This window comes from Phoca vitulina, unplaced genomic scaffold (genome assembly GCF_004348235.1).
Source record: "Phoca vitulina isolate PV1807 unplaced genomic scaffold, GSC_HSeal_1.0 scaffold38, whole genome shotgun sequence".
NCBI lineage: Eukaryota > Metazoa > Chordata > Mammalia > Carnivora > Phocidae > Phoca > Phoca vitulina.
In genome coordinates this window covers 5,921,191-5,941,073 of record NW_022589741.1, presented here as the reverse complement: position 1 = coordinate 5,941,073, position 19,883 = coordinate 5,921,191, and the positions used below count along the sequence as shown (strand labels likewise).

The 19,883-nt window shown below is 36.6% G+C and overlaps 1 protein-coding gene across 3 annotated transcripts in view; it reads right to left on the bottom strand.

Moving 5' to 3' along the window:
- Positions 1–19,883, bottom strand: part of DDX10 (DEAD-box helicase 10) — a 266,086-nt gene that overhangs the window by 204,489 nt on the left and 41,714 nt on the right. For all 3 annotated transcript variants that reach the window (XM_032427925.1, XM_032427928.1, XM_032427927.1), the window contains exons 11-13: positions 18,610–18,697; positions 15,850–15,938; positions 12,766–13,228 (exon numbers count right to left, since the gene is read on the bottom strand). In XM_032427925.1, coding sequence (XP_032283816.1) covers positions 12,766–13,228; positions 15,850–15,938; positions 18,610–18,697 — 640 coding nt within the window. The remainder of the gene's footprint in view (positions 1–12,765; positions 13,229–15,849; positions 15,939–18,609; positions 18,698–19,883) is intronic.

The window sequence follows — 19,883 nt, the reverse complement described above, 5'->3', positions numbered from 1 at the left end:
CAAGCTGGACCACATTCACATGGTCCCTGTGGAATTCAGGAACAAGAAAACCAATGCAAACTGGAAGCTCCTTCTGCAGCTAGCTATGCCATGAGTTGTCTAGCAACATAAATCAAAACGTGGCAGGCATACTTGTTAATCTGCAAGTGGAGTGGCATTTCAGACTCTCCACAGTTCTTGAAACCTAGAAATAACTTGTTTTTCTCTCTTCAGTAAATAAGAAAAGCCAAATGAATCTGAAATTTCTGCCACATAATGAGAGCTAGTCAATGGGAGGTGAGGAAAGGAAGAGAAGAAAATTAACCCAGTACCCCATATCTAATCCTGTAATTATAAAACCATTATACAAATCTGGTTAGCTAAACTGGTATTAGTAGTCAGGCTAGAAACCAAATAGTGTCCTGAAGCCTGTCTGATAGCATATTTTTTGGCAATTAAATACCTTCTCCCTCTTCTTGTGGAATAGGAAATTTAGAAATAGAGTATTATTTCTAAAAACACTCACTAAAAAAAACAATACTTTGTTCAAGTTATTAAATAAAATGGACCAATAGCTATTAAAATACATATTACTAAATGTGCTTGAAATTGAGTCAAATAACAACCCTTAATAGAAAATAGTAAGGAGAAAATAAAAGTCACTAAAAACCAGCTTTTCAGATTCCTTTAAAAAAAAAAAATTCAGTCACAGAAGATGTGGGTGGGGACTAGAGAGCTTAATAGAATTTTACCTAGTCTTTGTTTTGTAAAATTCTACTTTATGGACACGTCAGCAGCTAGGAAAAAGTCTAGATAGATCAAGAGATACAAAGAAAACAAAACAATGCTGAACCAAACCAGAGGAGAAAACAGGTTATTTAGCAAGTTCTTACTAAGTGCTTTTGGAATATGCAACCATTTCCTCTATTAAACATTCTGAAATTAGTGTACCTTCCATAATTAGGATTCACAGCAAGGAAGAAAGCATTGCTCTGTTGCTTTCCATAACAAAAACTAGCAGATATGAAAATTCATGCAGGTGGCAGAATTATTCTAATCATGATTACCCAAAAGATGTAACAGGAAATATGCCTTTTTAATTTAGAAAACAAACTTAGGAATTATTATTTGCAGGCAGGCTCTATAGTGATTGCTACTAAGAAATTAAGTGATTCATTTATTCCACCAATGTGAGGGATGGGGAGAAAGCAGATCAACAGAAGGAAAATTCCATCAAGAGAGATTATCAGTGAAAATATGAGCTGCGTCTTTTATGTGCTCTCAGAAAAGTTGCAATATGTGATTTCTATTTCATGCATGCCTAATGCTTAGAATTTTCTTCATATATTCCAGGGACATTTACTAACGCACTTGTTTCTGGAGCTTAAAATTAATGCACTGTAAGAATCACTACTGTGTTGGCTTTATTAGAACTGTAACAAAATATCATTCTGTTTTCAATCATTTATAATGTCAAACAAAAACCAGCAGATTTTCTGTCCAACACTGTATCAGGACCGTCTGTCACTTTTATTCTAACAACCACCAGGCAAGCTAAAAGAAGAAAAGAAAGGAAAACAAACCAAAAATAGCAACAGCTTCTGGAGGTGGAAATGTCCAGAGACTGACGATCTGGTACCTGTTTAATAAACTTTTTGTCCTATAGTGAAACACTCCTGACTTGAAATATAAAAATTTTAAAATTCAGTTTATTAAAACTTCATTGTAGATGTTTCCAATCATGACTTGTTTAGAAAGTTACATTATCGCTTTATTTTGATACTAGGGATGAAGTGCTATTGATGAATGCCACAGGAGAGACTCTCTAAAAGAAAATGACCCCAAATTACAAACAAGTGGTAAGTACCTCCCACGTCAAAGATGCTGCAGACCATGCAGCAACAAGCAAGAAATGGAACCCGATCTCAAGAACAGTCATCTGACTACACATTTCTTTCATAGTCAATGCACCTATCAAAGACCAATTTACCAGTTCTTCCTCTTAACCTTCCTTCCTTTCTTTTTTGAAGGGGTGAGCACCCAATTTAAAAAGGGAACCCAGTACCAGAGTCAAAGAACCCTCATACCCCAGGTGTGGTGGTGTCTCTCAGAGAGCCAAATCCCACCCATCAACAATAACCCAAAAGACATGGAAGGCTCAAAGAGAAACTGCACAATTTTCTAAATGACAAACAGTATGTTCCACTCATTAAGCATCGTTCATTACACACACAAATACCCCACAACAGTGTCTTCTACTATGGCCATATAAACAGAAGATTTGTCAACAAGAAAAAAAAAATACAGGAGACTCTCTGATCCAAAATCAAAAGGAAAACCACCCAGCCTAGAGAAAGAAAGACAAGGCAGCAAAAAAGGCAGAGACAGAGCCAGAAAACAAAGAAAGGTTCATTTTACTTTAATAATTCTTCTTTAATGTCTTACAACATTATTGGTCTATGATGGATTGTAAATTAAACACTTAGGCCTTGAAAAAACATAGCTTGGGAAGCACTCCCCTGAAAACTTTTAAAATTTAAAAGTTTAAAAAGCCATCATGAAGTCAGCATGGCCAATCTTATTCTTACAAGTACTGTCAAAAGTAAAGCCTCACACATATAATGGCTTCAGGGAGCCGGAAAGAGGAGCGCTCAAGCACCACCAATCACACAGCAAACCGGAGGAAGCTTATTTTACATGCCCAATCAGGAGGAGGGAAAACGTTCTCCCCGCCCAGCAACAGCCCAGCCAATGAGAAACCAACATACTTAACCAATGAGAAGACATCATCACCGGAAACTCTTCAAAACAGCCCCTCCCAACTTCTTCCTCTCCTCAAAATCAAACCCCTCTCCTCCGTTGTCTGGACTTGCCTATGCTTTGTCATAGTTTTTCTTTCTTTATTTTTAATATTTTTATTTTTATTATTTATTTATTATCATTTTTAGAGAGAGAGAGCAGACGAGTGAGGAGGAGCAGAGGGAGAGAGAGAGAGAATGACAAAAACCCCACACGCAGTATGGATCCAGAGGGGCTCGATCTCAGGACCCTGAGATCATGACCTGAGCGGAAGTCAAGAGTCAGATCTTAACGGAGCCACCCAGGCGGCCCTCTGTCATAGTTTTTCTGTCTTGCGTTTCTATTATCCTAATAAATTCCTGAATAAATTCATTTTGCTGGTAAAATAGCTGGCTTGTTTTCTTTCTATTGTCAACTGTACACAGTCAATACTTAGGCTTTAATGTTACTGAAAAAAAACTGGCCCTTCTTAATGTACAGGCATCCCGTTCCCACTGAACTTTACTGAAATGCCACTGCTCTGGCCAATTAACTTGCTAGCAGGGCTCCCGGAAGTGTCTTAATTCTCTACATTCCCTTTACCCAGTCTAGCTCCCAGGCTCCATCAACCAACCAGCAAATCACACACAGCTCAGGGCACCAGCCAAGACAGAGTACTTTAAAATGTTTTTGAAATAATGTATTTCAACAAAAGCAATAAAGTAGTCATCATGGAAAAAACAGAACTTAAGGACTTTTACTGTTTCAAAATTCAGTATGCTTTTTGTTTCAAATTACGTATGTATGGAGGGAGCACAGCAATCCTTCCAGTGCTTAGAAACCAATAAAGGTCTTAAGCCAGCAATGGCAGAAGAGTGCTTTACACGCTCTCAGGCAGGGATCTCTGACCATTCTATTTGAAATTGCAACCCCGCAACCTGAACCCTGCCTCCCCCTTACCCTGTTTCATTTTTCCCACAACACATGCACCTATTTTTTTGTCCATCTTCCCCCACTAGAACTTAAGCTCCATGAGGTCAGGGAATGTTGTTAATGTTCTCAACACCTGGTACTCAGCAGGTTTTCATTAAGCATTTGGTGAGTGAGTTAATTTTTCTTAAAACAAACAAACAAACAAAACCTATGAAGCCTTCATTTAATAAGCCTCCATTTCACCTGAAATGCAAACTTTAATGTCAAAGCTTCACATCAAAGCAAACGTGATTTAACTCTGCCTGTCACCAATAAATGGCACTGTTTCAGCTGCTGCCTTGGACTCAGTTTCAGCATGTATCTTTGAAGCTGTTCCAAAAACGTATATTGAACAGAACAAAATAAAACGGAAATCTGTTCTGACAAATTTGAGAGGTGAAGAGAACATGATGAGTAAAATCCACTGCTTCCACAAATACAGTCCTCCTGTTAAAAAGTTTTAGGTAAGTATACATATATTGACTGCTAATACTTCAGAACAAAGGGTCTTACAAACAACATTTTGGAAACTCAACTATTCATAACGATAGTACTTGTCATATTAGGCTAAATTCTCTACAGTTACATTCGTTAGAGCTATAAATACAAACAAGCACTTGTTGATGACTTTGAAAAGCTCCTTATTTCTTTTTTTTTTTTAATTTTTTTTTTTTAAGATTTTATTTATTTATTTGAGAGAGAGAGAGAATGAGAGACAGACAGCAAGAGAGGGAAGAGGGTCAGAGGGAGAAGCAGACCCCCTGCTGAGCAGGGAGCCCGATGTGGGACTCGATCCCAGGACTCCAGGATCATGACCTGAGCCGAAGGCAATCGCTTAACCAACTGAGCTACCCAGGCGCCCATGAAAAGCTCCTTATTTCTGATTATCCTAACAATCAAGCTCAAGGGCAATTTACATAGCCCTCAATAATAACCTGTCCTATTTCACATTTCTTTCATTACCTCCAGTTTACTTTAAAGTGAAGATAAACATATCCTGATTAAAAATAAAGTTTCCAAAAGTTAGGCTATAAAATTAAGTCACTAGAAAATTCAGTAGCCAGGGGCACCTGGATGGCTCAGTCCATTGAGTATCTGACTCTTGGTATCAGCTCGGGTCTTGATCTCAGGGTTGTGAGTTCAAGCCCCACATGGGCTCTACAGTGGGCGTGGAGCCTACTTTAAAAAAAAAAAAAAGAAGAAAAGAAAAGAAAAAGAAAATTCAGTAGCCAGCAGATGCTTTAAATACTGAGGATGTATAAAAGTAGGAAATGAAGGGGAAAAGTCAAAATATTGTTGATACAATAATGATTCAGCATGTGAAAGAATAAACATCCAAGCCAAAAGCTTTTAGCTTTCCATTGTCAATTTATGTCTTCAGGAAATCATATGCATAAAAATTTCAAATAGGGAAGGAAGGAAAATATATATTTATATACCAACTCAGTATGTACATTTAACTTTCAAATCACACAATAACTATTCCTTTGGAATTGGAATGAAGTTTGAATTACAATTAAAGAATTAAGAATGGAGGGGCGCCTGGGTGGCTCAGTCGTTAAGAGTCTGCCTTTGGCTCAGGTCATGGTCCCAGGGTCCTGGGATCGAGCCCCGCATCTCAAGCCCCACATCGGGCTCCCTGCTCGGCGGGAAGCCTGCTTCTCCCTCTCCCACTCCCCCTGCTTGTGTTCCCTCTCTTGCTGTGTCTCTCTCTGTCACATAAATAAATAAAATCTTTAAAAAAAAAAAAAAAACAAAGAATTAAGAATGGAAATAAGAAAAAGAAAAAGCACCTGTAGGAAGACCAAAGAGCATATATGTGAACTCTATTTGAACTACTCAACATTTAAGGTCATCCCACCACTGCTCCCCTTCATGGTACCAAAAATTGAGGGCAGTACAGTAATCTTGACTCCTAGGTTTTAAAGAGCTCTCCCTTCTGTTTAATTCAACTAAGCATTATATAAGACCCTTGCACACCAAGGTTATGGCAATCTCAGTAGTCACTTGGTACAGAACAAACTGAAATTAAGACATTCATGGAGGTATATTATGAAATGCCAAAAAGAAAAAACTAGTGAAATAGAAAACTGGAATCCAGATGTCAGTGAGATAAAGAAGTAAAGGCGGGCTTCAAGGAAGAGGATCGCATCAGATAGGCCCACGTACAAATTCCAGTTACACCGCTTCACTAACTGTGCAACATTAGGCAAGCAACTGAACCTTTCAGAGTCTCTTTCTTAACCTGCAAAATGGGGGTAATCCCACCCAAGACTGTGATAAGAGTTTACTAAATGATATATAATAATCAAAGTGCGTGGCAGATTACAGAAAACGAATATTCATCACTTCCTGATACTTTTTACCAAAACTGAGTCGTCTGCAAGAAATTTCGGGAATTAAGCTACCATCGGTTCATTCCCATTTTAAATCAAATAATCATGGTGATAAAATACAGCTAAAGCAGCACTCTCCTGCAACAATTCATCAGTATGTCCCAAACATTCCCCAAACAAAGGCATTACTTCCTCTAATGCCCATTTTTAAATCAACAGTCTTTAAATATAAGCAAAATCCATAACCTAGTATCTTCTACATAGTATCTTCTAGAAATATACTGCACAGTATTAATATCCACAAGAATATTGCCAGGTGACTGGACAGAGAACTCCCCATCCAGAAAATTAACATAATAATTTCATTTACTGATTCCACATGAAATAAATATCTATTGTTAATACCACTTTTAGTTCTATTTACAAGCAATCAATCCATTTCTACAAGGCACTGTGTTTGCCTAATATAGCCTGGTTATATCAATTATAAACTCTCCATAAATATTTGGTTGTGATGTCAACTGGACCTGTGATATCAGCGTAGGGTTTAGCACTCCAGATCAACGCACAAGACTGAGAATGTGAGAAATGCTCTATCCACTATGCTATAATCATAAAAGCAAATTAGTTTTCTAATATAACACCTGGAGTTATATTAGAACTGTATCTCCCCCTTACCTGTATGTTCCTATTATACTTTATCGAGTGGAAATCATAGCTAATGTTAACTACCTCCTTCTATGTACACAACTGTGCTGGGTGCTTTCTATTTCTAATCACAATAATTCTGCCAAGCAGACATTGTTAATGGACCCATTTTACAAACACAGACACTGAGGCTCTGAAAGGCTAACTACTGAACATCGTACCAAAAAGAGCTCCCCACACTAAACACATACTTTCTTGTGGTCATGGTTTTTCTCACTCTGCACTCTTTGCTTAGAGTGCTTACTCCCCCGCTCCTATTAACACCTATCCATTCTTTAAGGTAAAACTGCTGCCCCAGGCCATATTCTCTCCCAGGTGCCAATATTAGAACTTTAAACCATTTGGTTACATGAACAAATAAATGAAGAGAAAGCTGGAATTCTCTACCGAAATTCTGGTTTAATAATCAGTTACATTAACTCAAGTATAAGCCTCTAAAACTCACTAAGTCCTGAGCACAATCCCTGGCGCCCAGTTGGCACTCAGTAATTTTGCTCCTGGAAGGAAGAAAAAAAGACAAGCAGGAAGGAGGAGGGAGGGGGAAAGAGCAAAGATACAGAGAAAAGAGGCAGAAAAACTCCAGCTCCCATTTATCAGAATCTTGATTCAAAATTTTAGAAAACTTTTGTAAGAGAATACTTATAAATAATAGTAACATTAGCTAATCTATGCTTTACCACTGGGGAGTTCTTGCAATACCAAGAATTTTCATGCAAAAATATAAGACTCCAAGTAAACAGAGTATAGATTCTACTCTAAACAAAGAATTATCTATGAGTATCATTCAAATCTTAAGGCTGACCTAGGTTTATTCTTCTGATGGCTTTAAAAGGACAAGTGCTAAGTTAAAAATGGAATCCACCTCAGTCTCATCTCTAAACAATTATAAAATGAGAAAGACAAAAGTATATGCTTAGAGATTCCATTCTTCTATTTAAGAAAATGTTTTAAAATCATTTTCAAATTCATCACCTAAATTATATATTCATATTCTTCTCTAACACTGTTTCCTTGGAGGTCAACTTTCTAGCCAGCAGCCAATAAAACTAGCCAAACACAAGTTTCTTCCCTATGACAGGAGGTCAGCCAACCTCTTACCGCCCTGTTGTGTGATCATGCCAGCTGGGCTCTCTCCTACCCATCTCTTTTACTGCTCTGTCACTCATGGTTCGCTCTCCAGTGCTAAGGAAATCGGTTTGTCTGCCAATGCCTTGATCCTGTCAAACAGCAAAGGCCTATGACAGGGCAGTCTTCCAGAAGACATTGCTTGCACCGGGCACTCAGTACCTCTCCTCTCCATTCATGCCCAGGTCTAAAGAGGTAAACACATCAATTCTGTATTCCACATGTCTGCACACAATAGGCAGCACAAAGTTATTTAAAGTGCTGTCAATTACGCCGACATCAACCACTTAGAGCCAGCAAACTAAGTACCAACTATGGTAGGCAACAGGACAGAGGAGAGGGAGAATGTGATTTGGCATCAGAGATAGGTTCTGAGTACTGACTCCACCACTGTGCCTTTTTGGAAAAGTCATTTAAAAGGCTTTGTGAAATTTAAATACCATCATCTGCCTTTCCTGTCATGAGGATAAAATGAGAACTTGTAAGAATTTGGTATATGATAAAACACCAAATACATTATTTTACCAATGACAGTGATAGGATTATTAAACAAATCCCATGTCATCTGCAATCCAATGTGTCTCCACTGGCTCCAAACTTTAAATGAATTCTACAAATCTCCTCCCTTTCCTAAGGAGGCAAGAAAGGAAAGAAAAGATAATCGCAACAAAGAATAGCCTGTGATTTAAGTAATATGACCAGTTCTCTGGTGTGTATGGTATGTTGTCCCCAAAAGCAATTCTGAAACAGGAGGAACAAAAATACAAAGACAGCGGTGTCTGAAAAAGGACTTAAGACTCCCAAGGGGAATACATTCATTTATGTGTAAATAATAGTACTATTTCCATTTTGACTATGGTTTGGTTTTCTTTACTTTCTCAGGTCTATCCTTAAAAATAGGTAATAAAGGAAGAAAACAGCCTCCAGTGAGTACAACTCGATACTAAAATATAAAATGCAAGAACAAAGGCTAAAATGGAAAGCTGATTTGTGACTGCAGATGCAAAAATCACACTCAAAACCATATGTCTTAAAAACATGATGAAGAACCAAAAAGCTGATGATAATTTGAGCACAAGTAAATACTGACTTTGAAAGCCCGAAGGCACATAATATATAAAGCTGGCAAGACTAGGTGAAGGTGGGGGCTTAAAGGCAGTAAGCCTTTGTATTTCTATTTCAGCCAAAGAACCAATGATTTCAACTCTGGCTGTGTACAGTACTAGGGAATGTGCAGGAAGAAAGAGAAAAACATTCCTTTATCAGCATCTCAAAATCCATGCTATTACAAATTATTCCTCACATTTGACATACAGGTCATATATTTCCAATTTATTACATCTAAAATAAATCATGTAGGTTTTTTTTTTTTTTAATTTTTTTTTTTTTTAAAGATTTTATTTATTTGACAGAGAGAGACACAGCGAGAGAGGGAACACAAGCAGGGGGAGTGGGAGAGGGAGAAGCAGGCTTCCCACAGAGCAGGGAGACCGACATGGGGCTCGATCCCAGGACCCTGGGATCATGACCTGAGCCGAAGGCAGACGCTTAATGACTGAGCCACCCAGACGCCCCAATCATGTAGGTATTTTAAAGAGAGAACTTTTTATAGTATACCATGCAAATGTATTCTTAATTAGATCTTTGCATCATTACTATTATAGTTTCAACTACTATCTAAATTCCAAAGCTTGGCCTCCACAGGTATATAATTTAATGAGTGAAAAAAAAGGAAGTTATTTATGCTAATGTTTATAGAAAATTAAACAAAACCTTTTCAATCATTTTTAGTCAATCAGATAAATCTTATATATTTTCAAAATCTTACACAGTTTCAAAATAGAGGTTTCCAAATATAAACCCCACATGCATGAATTATATATAATTCACAGCAAATAAAACTATCAAAGCAAAAGAATAAGAAATTCAGTAATTCACTCACTTTTTCATGAGACATTTTTGAAATTCAACAGGAGTTAGACACCGTATCAGGCCCTGAAAACATACTGGTCAGTAAGACATTAATTTCAAGGTATTCAAAATTCAGTAAGGGAGGCAGGCCAATGCACAATTCTGTGTGACAAGGGATATAAAAAAAAGTTTAAAAAGCCAGAGACAGTAACTAACGTTTAAGGACATTTTGGAGATCAACAGAAAAAAAACAGTACAGGGGAAAAGCAGGGCAAAACACAAGCAATACACGTACACAGAAATTATACAAGTGAAATAAATGAATAATGTTCAGTAACAGAATTGAAGAAAGATAAATTCAAATGGTAACACATTTCTCACTGATTTTTTTTTTCAAGTAAATGGGCAAAGACAGACAAGGCCAGTGGGACAATGACTGTGACCTCTCCGTAGGATAGTTTGGTAAAATGTATCAAAAGCTTTTAAAATGTGTCACGGTCCCAAAGTCATTAGAAGAAATTAAGCCAATATCCCTCGTGAACACAGAAATAAAGATCCTTAACAAAGTATCAGCAAACAAAATCCTGCCATAGATAAAACACATCATGACTAAGTTTATCATAGGAATTTAAGGTTGATTCAACACTTAAAAAAAAATCAACATATCAACAGAACAACTATATGTTCACCTTAATAGTTGAAATAAGAAAGGATCTGACAAAATTTTCACCATCTATTTCGATAAACACACCAACCCACCTAGGAACAGAATGGAACTTTCCCATCCTGATAAAAGCATTTACAAAAAAACCTATAGCTAACATCAGATGTAAAAGATTGAAAGTTTTCCCTCTCACAGATCAGGAGCAGAACAATGATGGCCACTCCCACCACTGCCCTTTCAACATACAGTATAATTAAGAAAATGAAATAAAAGACACACAGATTGGAAAAAAGAAACGAAACCATCTTTCTTCACAAACTCCATGACCATCTACAGAGAAAATACCAAAGATCTCCAAAAATAAAGCCACTAGAACTAATAGGTCAGTTTAGAATGACTGGCTTACAAAAATAAACAGTATTTCTATATACTGGCAACAAAGAATTATAAAATTATATTTTAAAAGTACAATTTATAATAGCATTGAAAACTATGAAGTAGTAAGAGATGAATCTAACAAAAAATGTGCAAGATATGCATACTTAAAATTATAAAACCATGCTACAAGCTTTTAAGGCCTAAATAAATGCAAAGATATGCCATATTCCTCAATCAGAAGACTCAAAATATCAATACTCCCCAAATAGATTTATAGATTTCAATGCAATCTCAATGACAATACCATCAGATTTTTTTTTTGTACCAATTAACCAACTGATTCAAAAACTTATATGGAAATGCAGTGGGCCAAAAGAACCAAAACAATTTTTTTTTTAAATATCAATTTGGAAGAATTGTACTACCTAATTCGAGTTTACCATGAAGCTAATGAGGATGGGTGTTACTAGTCAAAGGATGGCTATAAAAACGAAAGTGAGTCAAAGAGACCTACACATACACTGTCAACCGTGGACAAAGGGTCAAGGTTACGGAAAGGAGAAAACACTACTTAACAAAGGCACGGGTTCAACTGGACATCCATTAAAATAAAAAAAAAGAAGAAGAAGAAGAAACCTTAACCCTTCCCTCACACCATACACAAATATTAAGCGAAAATAAACCCTAGCCTTAAATTTAAGTACTAAAACTATAAAAGTTCTCAAGGAAAAGATAGGAGAAAATCTTTGTGCCCTTAGGTTAACCACAGATTTATCAGACACCACACAAAGTATATCAATTCTGTAAGAAAAAGTGATAAATCACACTTCAAAAACAAGATCAGTATCCCTGTTCTTGATCAATCAAGTCAGAATACCTAGGCTCAAATTCCAACTATGCCAGTAACAAGCTGTGTGCCTCACTATCTTATTGTCTCTGTGTCTTAGCTGCTTTTTCCTTCTACCTGTACAACGAGATAGTACCTACCTCACAGGGGGTTATTCAAAAACCAAATGAGATAATGTTCAGAAAATGCCTGGTTACACATTAAGCACTCAGTAACAATGTTTGCTACCTTTCCAAGATTTTTATTTAGTTACTTAAACACCTATCCAAGTTTCAAAGTTTAAAATTTAGATTATTCTAAGACTAGTTCGAATTTTATTAAACACTGTATAAAAAAATAAGGGCTCAGCTTCATTTTTTATTCAATTCGCTTTAAAGAAATGATTACGGCATACAAAACAGGAAGAGACCTAGGGAAGGGGAGGAGAAACACATTTACTGTGCACCTACAAGTACTCCAGAAAACAGGTGCTTTATCTGAATTATCTCTTTTATTTCTCCTGGCAGGTAGCTACGGAGAAACAAAGGATCTACATGAAACTTTTAATAAACCTTCATAAGTGGCTTTTAAAAAGGAATGCTGGGTTTCTATTTAAGATACTGGGTTGGTGCCCAAAAGCAAATGTCTCATTAAAAGTAAAATTCATGCTTAGGGAGATTAAATCATTGTAAGGAACATTTATAACGATTTAAATCAGAAAGTAGTATGTTAAGAATCACAGTGAAGGATCCTCACACCATAAACCATAGAACCCCATCACCTGCCTTCCTTAACACTATAACCATGACTCCAGCCAATTTTTAAAACATGCCTCAGAAGAATGGCAAAGGAGAAGATTAAATTTGTCAGCCCTCTTAGCGTTCCCAAAGTTATGAACAATGAGAATTCTCAGGCACCTATTCCATCTTTAAATATGGAGAAGGAGGGGAGAGTTCACTGCAAAGAAAGTCATCCTACAAATTTTCCTAGTCTTTATTTCCCCCATATTTCCCCCAAGGCCACACAAGCAGCATAGGGTAAGAAATGGTGGGAAATAACAGAAGACCCTTCACTGGGGGTAAACTTACCTGTACTGCTTTGTTATCTTGAAGGTCCAACCCAAATACATTGTGCCGCTTCACTGTAAAGAAATCAGCATCGTGTCCATCCTCCTCCTCCTCATCTCTGTCCAAAAACTGCCCAGGAGCTTCCTTGGACTCCCCAGTGCTAGGGACAGATGGAGGCTGAGGCTCTTTTGCTTTTGCCAGTTTCTCTTCCATTTCTTCCTCATCTTCCTTCTCTTCTTCCTCTTCATCACTGATCCCATTAGCCAGTGTGTATTCTGTCCCTTCTGGTCTTTTCCCACCTTTCTGAAGGATGGACATTTTCTCATTGAAGTAGGCTCTAAATTCTTCCACTTCATCATTGGTGAGGGAAGGAGCCCTTGGTTCAATTACTTTATTATCTTGGCTCACCACCAATTCTTTGGTGGGTTGTTTCTGCATTTTCTGAAGAAATCTTACCCGTGGTGCCACAGCAAGACCAAGAGACCTTAAATATGAGCAAATGAAAATAGTTATCTCAGTACACTGATGATGTGCTTATGTTATTATGCAACAGTTAAGATTGGATTTCTATTTTGGGAGCTTTTTTTAAAGAAAACACTCCTCTGAGATACAACTCAATCTTGACAGGTTAGATCATCCAAAAGGCAAGCCAAAAAATACAGAACACCTGTCAGAAAACATTAGAAATGCCCCATTTTTCATTAAGAGGTTAACAAGGTATAAAATAAAGAGCACGAGACCAGAAACAAGGAAACAGCTCAGGTACTAAATCTGCCTATGTTCAGTTTACCTCTCTCAGCCTCAGCTTCCACAAAGATGGGGTAAGAGTACCTACCAGGCCCATCTCACAGCTGTTCTAACAATCTGACTTGCTAAGTGAAAACACTTTGCAAAACATAAACACTAAAGCTGAAAAAGACATGGACATGGAAAAAGACGTGAAAGGACAGAACAGTTCTCTCCAAAGAATAAATGCGAGTTATCACTGTCCACTCCTCTTAGACACTTAATATGACATAATCACTTCTACAAAAATAGGATTTCTAAACAAGAGATCAAAAAAGAAAAGAAAAATTATTTTCTCTTTCTAAGATCAAGATTCACTTTATGATCAGGTCTTTCCCAGCTCCTAAGTTCTGACTAACGGATTGGAAATAAACTCGTAAAGCCAGCCCTGCTATGATAAACAGCTAACATTATGACATGGATCCACTGCCTGTTTCCTATGAGACAAGATTCAAGAAACTGAGAGGTGCCGTGGTAAAAGCATAGACTCAGAAATGGACTGTTGAGGTTCAAATCCTGACTGTCACCCACTAGCCATGTGACCAAAGGATGTTACTTAACCTCTATTCCTCAGTTCTCTTATTTGCAAAATAGCATGATCAGTATCGACATTAAAGGGTTGTTTTAAGAGTAAAACGAGTTCATAGATGCCATGCACTTAAAATACTGCCCGGCACATACGCGGCCAGTACTGAGCACTTGCCATTATTACTGTTATGGGGACCACACGGTGGGATCACAAACTCACATCCACCAGAATGTCTCTCTCAGTGTATTACAATTGTATGTATGTGTCCCCCTCAGCTACTAAAACTTGGAGCTCCTTTAAGGTAGGAGTACATACATCTATAATTTTAACATCTAGCACAATGAACTATACATATTAGCTGTTCAAAACGTGTTTCTTTAGGAAAATAATTTTTAAAAACATTTATTATATCCTACATGTCTAACACTGCTTTAGGAATTTATAGGTCAAGGAAATTATATGTCTAAACATCCACAAAAATTAAGCAACACCACATTAAACTGTACCCATTATTTAGGCTCTGCCTTCCCTAAACATCACCAATAAAAAGCAAAGGTCTTCAACTGTGAACAGATGAGATTTCCTGGCATTTGCAGCAACAAAATGTCCCATAAATATGACCCTCCAGTGTTAAAGCCCTCTGCCTCCCCTGTTTGCTAATACCTCAATAAGTCAATCAGAAAACCAGGACAGAACTTCTTTGTAGAGTACAAAAAAGGAGCCAATAACATAAACCATGAATTGTATTCAGAAGTGGTGAGATTAGTAACTACTACATAAACAGGTAAGTGACAAAAACAGATTATATCCATGGAATGCAGTTTTCCATCAATTACCTACACAGACAGTCAGGAGCCTCACGCTGTTATCTAACCATCTGAATCATTCTAAAATGTTACAACTGACAAATTACCTGTTATACTAAACTCACAATCTAATGTGAAGAGCAGAAAACAGCAGTTCTCCCAGATACGAGTTTTTATCAGACTCCATTTACAGGTAAAGGCATTCAAATTCCTGGAGAGCAGGACAAATATACAGACCTTGCCTTGAAAATACGTATTTCATCACAGACTGGGAAATTTTATGCTGACATTCAATACATGATTAACCTCAAGGGTGCTTCTATAGGATTTTGTCAATGCTTTTCCCACAGGTAGAACCCCACTGAAAAATGAGCATCCCTCCTTTATAGCTGAAAGGGTTAAGAAAAAAAGTCCTTCAAATACTAAGCCAAAACAAAACCAAGAGTTCCTTTTCTATGTAATAGTAACCTCAGGTACTAAACAGGGACATTTTGCCATGGTCACTGTGAGTACCTATAAGAAACACCAAGACATAAAAAATATTCAGGTAATAAGCAAGCAGTTAATGGGGATCAACCTAAAATAAGGGAAGAAATGACAAGGAAACTTATTTCAAAAGTATAAAAAAAGAACGGTCTACAGTGTTCCAGGACAGCATTCCAAAGAACAAAAGGACTGCAGACATTTAAAGATTTCCAACAATGCCCATCAACTGTTCTCCATCTCTTTTAAGACAAAGCTACATGAAACTTCCAGTGTAACTTTCAGAAATTTTCACTTACAAGTAAGAAACTTCTGTATGATGGCAAGAAATTAATACTCACCTATTTTCTAGTTTACATAATCTTTTTCTTTCCAGATCTTTAACAGATCTTTTAAGGTAAGGCAGAGCAGTTTCAACGAGGCCTCTCAGAGAACCAGATTTCAGACAAATGAGCTCTAATTTTGAGGATTCACAATCAGAACTGTAATATGAATACTTACAAGGCATATTCAGGTATAGGTAACTTGCTCACATCAAATATTTCTTTATCCTTCATCAGATACACGGAGCGTATATAGGAGACAAAACACTGTAAAAATAAGTAGTTTAAATGCATGATATATAACAGTCAGGAATGGAAAATAAATTTAAACCAGATAAAAGAAAATTAACCAAAGGGATAAATTCAACAGTAGTTAAAAATCTTAAAAAATAGTTGAGCTTATCTCCTTCCCACAAAAAAAAAAAAAAAAAAACCCTACCTTTTTAGAACTGTGATATTAGATAAGACTTTAAATTTGTTTTCATCAAACCAAATCAACATAGAATATCACCTCAAAAAACTATTCTAGAAGTTAGTATCATTCTGTTGCAGTAGGGTATCATGGGGGGAAAACGAAGGCTTTGGGATCATACAGATGACAATCTGAGCTCCTTATCTTACTAGCTGAGCAAATCTCTTGGGTTTCTGCCAGTTTCCTCATCTATCAGAGATCATAGCACCTTCTACTTCAAGTGTTATGGGAGAAACTAACCAAAAAACTGCATCTAGAGTACCTGGGCATATCTTCTGGAATACAGTAAATACCAATAAATACTAGCTATTAATAGTAATTATTTTAGTAGTCCAAGGGTATGTTTTCCAACAAAATAAAATGTTACTGTATTTAAATCAAGCTTAATAAAATCATGACAGAAAAAAGTTTATTTCTAAAGCCTTCCCTTTTATATTATCATGTCAATTAATTTGTCATCATCATCTTGTGCTATTTTTCTTCGGTGTTTAAAAAGAAAAAAGGTATCTTTATACCAAGAACTATATAAACCAAAAAGTAAACATGATCCTGATCCTTTGTCAGTCTTAACATAGTCAGGCAACAAAGATGATGAAACACATCTAAGCAAGCATTATTTTAAAAATAATTTTTATAAAGTATATATAATTCCCATTTCTGTATCTCCTGAACTTCACATTTGCTCTAACTTTATACTAACCCTTCCTTCAAACCATTTTCCCTGTCTCCATAGGCATGAAAAACAATGAATGGCTCCAGTTCAAGGATAATTTTTTCCCCTACAGTTGTTCACACACACACAAAAAATCACCCCGTTGCCTATCATTTTTGTTCTATCCAGATTACAATCAAAGGCTAGAAAATCACTTCTATTAAACTAGATAGCTTGCTGCTTCTGGCACCGCGGTTAGCCATTCTGCTAAACCATGCGTAACACCCAATAAATCACATCATTTATTTCAATGTGCATTCTATAATCTTTGTTCTGGAAGGCTCATTTGTTGTATGCACAAACCAGTGAAACATCCTTCCAATGTTCCTTATCACCTGATTCATAATTGAATGACCTCTTAGGTATGCAGTAAGTCACAATATTTCAGAATTCATGTATAATATTTTTAAATGTGCATACTATTTCCAAAGCTGTTAAAAGAAAGAGTTAACTCCTAGCTTAAAGTATGTCTACTGGACAAAATATGCACACAAATGTTTTCATGTTGAAAAATTAAGAAAAAAATTTTTTTCCTTTAAAGGCCCTTTTCATTAGGTTTCAGGTGAAGTGAGCTGCTAGAAATTCAACTTTGCACAGTTCCATATTTGATTTTCTGATGTATCATGGAAGTTCTGAAGAAAGTCACACATGGATTTCAGTCTCAGGCCTGCTACTTAAAACCTTATGTGACCCTGGACAATTTTTAATTTTCTCAATCTATTATTTACTCCTGTATAAAATCATCGCTACCACCTCTCTCACGGGTTGTTGGGAAGATGAAGTTAAGAGCATATCAAACCGCCATGTACCAGAGTCACGTCATGACTAAGTGCTTAACACCAAGTAAGCATTCAAATTTTAGCTTTCATCACTCATGTTATTTTAAGCACAGTGAGGCTAACTTGATAAAATACAACATAAGTTAATTTTTAAAAAGAAATGTAAGATCTGCTTTTAAATAAAACTTCCTTCCTGAGAATATCCAGTTTCCAAACCGTAACATAAAAGCCTTACTACTGACCGTTTTTCTGCTCAGACTCCTTATCTACTTAGGATGCTCTTTCCACATCTCCTCTTACTTCTTTCCCCTCACTTCATCTATCTGCTGAAATAGAATACAACTTCTGAATCCTAACTCTCTTAACTCACTGCTGATATGTTATGGGAGATGCAGAGATAGAGATCCTATGTAGATCTCATAACCTGAATGAAAGTAAAAGCATGGTGAAAAGAGCTTTATAACTGGGACTCAAATATCTGTCCATTTAAAAACTGGGTAGCTGTAAGCACAACACAAAACGATTTCCCTTCTTCCTTTCCTAAAGCATCTACTGCTGGGCACTCTAAGAACTAACAAGTAAGTTTAACTGAAAGTGAGAATTCTTTGTATTTGCTAATCAAAAGGATTTTTAAGTCAAAAGAGTAATTTGGGAACATTAAGTCATATTTATAGACGAAAATTTCATTCCTAAAGACAATTTAGGAAAAGTGCTACGCTTTCTAGAAATTTAACCTAATATTAAGAAATTACAGTAAGTTTGCTAAAGAAGCACAGAGCTGACTGACAGTTTCCCGGGTTACTCTAAGAAATACATAATCTTTTTAAAAGTTAAAGAATATGATAAAGTTATCTGCGAATTGCACTACTTGAATATCTGAAGCATAACCACGAAACCTAGAAGTAATAGAAAACGAATTTTAACTTTATTATATGGTCCATTCCAACTAAGGTATCCAATCTACCAATGACTTACCCTTTGAGCTCTTTCTTTTAAATCTTGATCTTGTGCTAAAAATGATTCCAATTTTTTCTGGATGTCGATAAGTTTTTCTGGGTTGATTCTTTGTAACAAAAAAAAAGGTTAAACTAGGACATCTCAATTTTAGAAACTGAAATGTCTAAATGTCTAAATGTCTATATAGCATTTTCCTATTTTTCTCAGTATTTTTTTTTTTAAGATTTTATTTATTTATTTGACAGAGAGAGACACAGCGAGAGAGGGAACACAAGCAGGGGGAGTGGGAGAGGGAGAAGCAGGTTTCCCTGCCGAGCAGGGAGCCCAATGTGGGGCTTGATCTCAGGACCCTGGGATCATGACCTGAGCCGAAAGCAGATGCCTAAGGACTGAGCCACCCAGGCGCCCCACTGTATTTTTAAATCTGTAACATTATTTTTAAATATTTTTAAATCTGTAACATTATTTCTCATCGAGGAGCCAGAGTAGACTGAAATTACACCAGACATAAATTTGATTCTCACATATTATACATAATGCAGGGGGGGAAAGATCAAGATCAGAAATCTTTTCTCAACACCCCATCCTGAGTGAAAAATACTAAGGTTAACATCCAATTATCATTGGTTACTTCTTACATCCATGAAGTTGGAAAATAGCCCCTCATGGGAGATCTACTGCCATGAAATAAAATATATGAAATCTAATGTCATTTTTGTAAATACTTCCATTTTCAGTCAAATATTATAAAACTAGTTTCAAATAATAAATAAGTAACCAAAAGACATAAATAATGTTTTCCTTACTTGGAGATTAGGCACAATAACAGAATCATTACTTAACTCCTCCAAGGGAGGCTATAGGAAAGAATGAAATTCTTTTTGGAGTCTATGTCTCACAAAAGAAATCCCACTTGTTTCCCTGAGTTTAGACTGAACTACTTTGCTTCTACAAAGCCAAGGTGGTGGTAACTGGGGATGGATAAGGTGTTCTTTACTTTCTTTTAATTATAAAATCACATATAAAATCAAAGACACAAAAGGTAGAAAACCCTCAGTGCGCTTCAACAATTAACAACTCATCGAACCCTTATCCAACCCCTCCACCCCACCCCCTACCTAAACACCCTCCAAGTTATTTCCTTCCAAGTAAAGCCACGGTGTTTCAAGGACCCCAGTGCAGGTGAAACTCTGATCCTGATCAATTCTGCTGACAATCTAAATATCTTCAACAGACAGCACAATCCTCCAAAATGGACACATAACCCTACAAATCTCATCCAAGAGGTATAA